Source organism: Cibotium barometz, chromosome 6 (assembly GCF_041138505.1).
Source record: "Cibotium barometz isolate CiBa-2024 chromosome 6, ASM4113850v1, whole genome shotgun sequence".
Taxonomy (NCBI): domain Eukaryota; kingdom Viridiplantae; phylum Streptophyta; class Polypodiopsida; order Cyatheales; family Cibotiaceae; genus Cibotium; species Cibotium barometz.
Window position 1 is genome coordinate 31491916 of NC_141051.1, and position 6639 is coordinate 31498554.

Sequence of the window (6639 nt, forward strand, 5' to 3'; positions counted from 1 at the left end):
GTTAACCAAACACATAGGTATAAAGAACTTTTATAAATTTTTGTAATAATTCCATTCAAACTTCACAACTAATGATAATCAACATCAAACTTTACGTATTTACACAAAAAGAAAAGAAAAGAAGAACTATTAACTATTAAAGAGGGCCATTGTGCATGCTCCTTACATGAATTTAAGGCTTCCTCAAACAGAACAGTGGGGAGACTTGCATGCGCGAGCATCGGCAGGGGAGATCTCCCCCAATTCCATTCATAAATTCAACCATTGCTGAACAAGAAGAAAGAAAGAGAATATTTCAACCGTAAGTGGGTAGCACAAAACAGCGTCCCGGTAACTGAGAAGAGACGAGACCAATCCATTGGCAACTAAGCCATGAAGAGGTAGCTGAAAAGAGACAAGAACAATCCATTGGAAACTAGGCCATGAAGGGAGCGTAGAGCCCATGGCCATGCCCTCATGCGTCCTTGTTTAGAAGCCAATCTGAGTAGCTACGAAGTCGACAAGTGTAGCCCGTATTTTATCGCAGGAGAACTCGTGATCATAATCCATTGCCTAATCACAACACATCACTCTTATAATGATATACGAATTGAGTACACGATCACTGCAATTAATGAGAATCAAATCACATGAAACACAGGTTAAATTAGCTGTTACAAGTTGGTACCTTGGCGTAGATGAAATGGGCACAAAAATATGGAGTGGTGGAGAGGGTGACGTTCTGCACGTCGAGTTGGAGGTCGTCTTGCAGGACAGAGAGCAGCTGTGGCCAGAGACCTCGTTTCTTGGGACAGTTGAGGGTGATGAAGATGTCGGCGTTGCCCCAAATCCGGACCGTCACGTTCGGCGAAAATGGCAAGTTGGTGCACCCCATGGACTTCTGTTGCGCATGTCCGGCACCGTCGACATTGCCATTTCCGTCGAAACTTCTATTATCGCTTGATACCCACTGATTATTGTGCAGTTTCTGCCTACTCTCAGCTGCGGCCTCTAGTTCTGCCTTCGTCTTGGCCAGTTGTTGCAGTTTCTCGTCCAAGTACTGCACGTACTCTATCACGTAGCTTAGTAGAGTGCACCTGTCCGACTGCATACAATCCACAATATGCTACTTAGATGACACCAATCCATTATTATCAAGTCATCTGTCTGTCTGTTTGTCTAGATTGTCTCTCCTGAAGTTTGAAGGCTCTTCACCTGCCTTTTAAGCCATTACAACCCTCAAGGACACCACCACCAAAAAAACAAAAAAAAAAAACCATCTACTTAAATAAATTGCGATATTGAATAATTGGTTTCAAAAATGGGTACACGAGGCCATTTCTACATCTTCAAGTTGAAGTTAGGGTTGACATTTGGAGGAGGCCTTCACATTTCAGCCTTGCTAATATTGCCTCGCTAGTTGACTTCTTCAGTGGAGTGATCACGATTCAATCTCATCTCATCTCGTCTTATTAACGTTTTAAACTTGTGATTTACAGAATTTAGCATGTGCACAGAGCAACTGTTAAGCATTTTTTAGGCTTGCGACGATTGATGAGAAACTAACATGTGCTTATCAGACTTCACTGATTGTTAAACAACTTTTAAGCTTGTATCTATTATAAGCATAAGCTGCCTCCATTTAGCACCTGCATCCCGTAAAATGGAAAGAAAAGAAAACATTTTGTTAATAATTATGATGAGAAAAATCATACAACGTGAGCATCCTTGTACGCTTCACGACATTGCACAAAGGTGGACATTATCATAAGCAATTTTAAAGCTTATAAGTTTTGTGAAGCTTGTGATGGAGGCCCCGCCTGCAACACTTTGCCAAATTATTATCGTAAACGACTTTTAAGCAAGTGCATCCTACTAGCTGGTGTGTGAGCGCTACAAGAAGCAAGACTTGATCAAGGTGTTTGTTATGATCTTAATGCAATCATCATAAACTATCATCATTTAAGCTTGTGATTATGAGAAGCCACACCACTTGAGCACTGCAAACTAGCTACTGTCTATGCATATTTACCTTGAAGTCTGGCATGGGAAGCAGAGACCTCAGCGTCGCAAACAAGCCGGTCATGGCCTGTCGTCTCTGCCTCTCAGAGTGTATGTGAGCGTCTCTGTAAGAGAGCGTTCCTTTCCTCTTGGGCGCTAGTGGAGGGCGAGCTTGGGGGACAAAATCTGGCAACTTCTGCTCATCCCTTTTCGAAGCGCCATGGGTAGCGTGTAGGATAATAGGAAGCGAGGATTCTGAGTCACCGGCCATGGCGGCCGACGGCACAGCATCATGAAGCAGAATATTGTCGCTTAAACCAGAATAACGGGGGGATGTATGTTGAGGTGCTAGTAGAAAATCATTGTCGGAAGCTTCAACAGCTGCGGGTGTTGTGGGCTCGCTCATCAACTTCAGCAGCTGCATGTCAAAAGTGGTGCAGGGGTCCAAGATATTGCTTTCTTGTGCAGAAGCCATGAGTTGCTGCAGCGTCCAAGAGACGAAGTTGGTGCTGGAGTCCAAGATACTGCCTTCTTATGCAGAAGCCACGTGTTCCTGCAGCATCCAAGCGACCAAGGCCAAGTATTCTGTGTACCTGTGTAGAGAGAGCAGGACAGGGCACGGTCTGTTTAACGTTTTAAAGGCTGGGCGCTGGATTGATTGGTACCATCACCATGGTGCATTATTAATGAGATGCAGGGTCTTCCGGTCAGTTTCGCGGACACAGAGTGACGTACGTTGTCCCTCACATAGCTGAGCTGCCTTTTAATAGGGAAATGGGGTCGCATCGCTGATCAGCGTCCCTTTAATGGTGTGACATTACAATGATTTTTTTAAAATAATTAACAGTATACGCCTTCTTCGTGGAGTGGGGGCATGCACTTTCAAGCATGTTTACCTTGGGTAGCCTAACACCCTTTTTTTCAAGCATGTTTAAGTCCTTGGGTAGGTTGACACCCTTGCACAAAAGAAAGCAAGGCTGTGAGGCCACTCCAAGGTAAAAAAACATTGAAAAAAAAGCCGACGCTAAAAAAACGCCCTGATTCTAAGGCCCCCTCTAAGGTAAAAAAAGTGCTGACGATTGACGTTTGAAAAAAAGTATTTTTTAAAAAGTGAAAAACCTTTGTCTAAAAATTGTGAAATTATTTATAAAAGAAAATCTTAAAATCTTAAGGTTTCTACAACAAACGAAGAGTACAGCCCCATGAAGAGCCGCAAAAATTTTAAAGGATCTAAAAATTTAAAAAACATTCATGCAGCTACCAACACATGGCTATAGCCACACAAATAACTGCACTTATAGCTCAGCTTATAGCCCCCTATTGTCTGTAAAAAAATCACATAATTCAAACTTTTTTTTAAGGCAATTACTTAAAAACATAAAAAAACACTTAAAACACAAAAAAATTACAGAACAACAATGTCATGGTTTTTATTACTTTGCAAATGATATACAAAGATACAAAATACATAAAGTATTGATGTCCCAAAAACAAATAAAGTCAAAGGCACTAATTAAATTCATAGCGGTGCATCTTCATGTTCATCTTCGCCCGCATCTTCACCAGGTGCTCCACCACCTTCATCATCACCGTCACTTTCAGCATCCTTGTCTTCCTGCGTTAAATAGTGATAGAATGCAAACACATTAGCTATAAGTAAAACAAGTTGGGTGACAATTAAAAATCAATTAAAAGACTCACCAAGTTGCCTTGTTGAGCTTGTTTGATATCTGTTTTAGTGACCACTCCATGGCTTTTGAGCCACTCCCAAGTGTGTGCTTCATTGTGGTGCTTGCAGTACATATTCTCCGTAGACGTGGGGGACGACCTGTTACCCTTTCAAAAATAAATTTAATACGTATGAGGTACGAAAATTAAGACGACACATGAAGTAAACTTAGTGAAAAATGGCAAAGAGAAAACTTACAAATTGTGTGAGCCACCCTGTCTTTCCTCTATATCCATACTTTCTCATACCATAATTGAGTAGACTTATGCGTGCCACCTTTTGTTGAGGGTGTTGAGAACCCTCCCTTGCTTCCTTCTTTGCCTTCTTCCAGTCCTTAATGGTGCAGTTTGCAGGCATTTGTTTTCCCTCTTTCGTGCACCTCCTTGCATGAGACCTCCTATTATTGAGGATATTTATAATGAGCTTCCTTGCCTAGTCATCAAAAAAAAGTGTGCCGAGCATGTTGGAAACTGTTCATGCATGCATTGAGCTACATACATGAAGTATTTGTCTTTTTGTTCACCCCATGGCTTGAAGGTTCCCTTCTATGTTTGGTTGACTAAATGACAGAAGGTATAATAAAACCTCCTTCCCGTGTCATCCATATAGGGCCCCTGTTTCTCATCTAGGGTATAGTAAATCATCACACCCTGAAGGTGACAATGCACCTCTCACAAAGCGTATGTTGCACCCACCTCCCTCACTACTCAATGGTTGATGGCTCTGAGAAGCCCTCCAGCTTTCACCACTTGCGTGGCATTGTGAGGATGCCGCCACCACACACTAGGGAGATAGCACCGTGGATGGGATAGGAGTGCACTGAGAACTAGGAGGAGCCGAAGGGCAAGGAGTAGGAAAAGTGCAAGTATGAAGGGTAGGCAAAGTAGAAGTGATAGGAGTAGGGAAGGTGGTGGGAAGCATAGATGTGGTCGATTGTGGGATAGCTGATGTGTCAGGCACATAATAGGCGGGAGATAAGCCCAAGGGACTCAATTGCTTAGCCCCCTACCTAAGAGTTTAGGCAGTTCCAAGCCGCCTGTGCCTTTGAAACATGCTCTAAATCTAGGTCATCTATGGGTATGGGTGTAACACTAGAGGATTCCCCTCCATATATCCGATCTTGGTCCATTTGATGATGAACACCGTGATGGCCACATCTATATGCATAAAACATCACATAAACACATAAAACATAGCTCACATAGAGCATACATTAGATAAAAAGATTATACATAAAGCCTACATGCATAGAGCTAAATGGATAAGGCTTAATGCATAGACCTTATGCATAGAGATTAATGCATAGAGCCTGATGCATGAAGCCTCATGTATAGACCTCATGCATAGAGCTTAATGCATAGACTCTAACGCATAGAGCTCATGCATAGAACCTTAATGCATATGGCTTATCCATTGAGCTTTTTGCATAGACTCTAATTGATAGAGCCTCATGCATAGAGTCCCATGAATAGAGACTTAATGCATAGGGCTTATGCATTGATAGAGCTTCATGCATAAGCCTCATGCATAGAGCCTTAATACATAAGCCCCATGCATAGAGCCTTCATGCATAAGGCTTATGCATAGAGCTTAATGCCTTGGGGGAGTCACTTAGTGTAAAATATCTATATCATGTGCATTCAAGGATGCTTTTAAAAACCCACATGTACACAATTTTAAGTAATTATTAGTAAGCCCTGTGTATTTTTTAACAAAACTAGAAATTCTATTTTTGTAAATTCTTGAAGAGAACTTAAAAAATATCCTTTTGTTGTAAGAGGCACATACGAACACATTTAAGCTATTTAGGGAGTATTACCACCCGATCTTAATTTTAGATGTGAATTTGGCGAGGATGGGGTGCATGGATCTCAAGATGGAGGGTGACAATGATCAAAAAATAAGGTTCGAACATCCCATGTTTTGCCCCTTGATTTGGGACCACACAAAGAAAATCATGAGCTGATTTAGTAGTAGATTTGGAATGTCAGAAGCTTTAAGAGAAGCAATTAGGACATTTTGGGGGTCATTTGGAGGGCCTTGTAAGAAATTCACTAATTTCTATTTCCTCTCACTAGACAAAACATAAAAAATACCAAAACGTTCGAATATTCAAACGTATATGTTATTCCAAATGATCCTTTTGATATATAAGAAAGGCTGCAAGCTTGTCAAACCTTATTTTCGAATAAGGCTGTGAGCTTGTCATGACCTTATATTCGAATAAGGTTATGACATAACCTTATTTTTGAATAAGGTTGCAAGCTTTTCATAACCTTATATGACGATATTTAATGAGGCTCCAACCGTATTTTTGAATCCTCTTCACCAAGATTTTCATCTTAAATGAAGCATTGTGGTGGTATAATTGAAATTCAAATAATAAACATCTTTCATACACCCTCTTTTATCGTGACCATGCTACCAATTGGTGTTCTTCAAATGGCCCACATTACCTCATTCACCTTGTGCTCAACCACACAAGGCTGCTTAGAAAGCATTATTTCGGGAGGAGGAGTAGGTGCATTGTCCTCTTTGAAATTGATCTTCCTTTGTCACCAGCCATGTTGTTAATCACGCACATGCGCAATATACTCTAGACGATGAGTGGAATCATCTTGATATCCATGACCACTATTGCTAGTCTTTTGCAATGTGAGGTTTCTTTACCTCTGGTGAGAGGTGTTGGTACTTCGTACATAGGTGTGCCCTCGATTGCCTCTTTGGCTGTTCTAACCACTTGGGATGGTGTTGTTGACATTCGCTCCTTCAATTTCTAGAAACTAGGTCCTCTCCCAATGTGTTTTCCTTTTGTGCATAAGAAACTGCCTTTGTGCTTTGTAAAATGGTGTTTGCCATATCTATTGTGCATGCATCATAAAGATAGATCTTTCTTCGAAACCCCTCTCCTTCAAGACAATACCCATGCT

General features: G+C 41.3%; 1 protein-coding gene across 1 annotated transcript; it reads right to left on the minus strand.

Moving 5' to 3' along the window:
- Window positions 1-468: 468 nt before the first annotated feature.
- Window positions 469-2455, minus strand: LOC147637638 (uncharacterized). The gene is made up of 3 exons (XM_086799002.1): window positions 2012-2455; window positions 668-1084; window positions 469-552 (listed from the first exon to the last, which is right to left on the minus strand). The coding sequence occupies exons 1-3, from the start codon at window positions 2453-2455 to the stop codon at window positions 469-471; spliced, it is 945 nt and encodes a 314-aa protein (XP_086655128.1).
- Between the last annotated feature and the right edge of the window lie 4184 nt (window positions 2456-6639).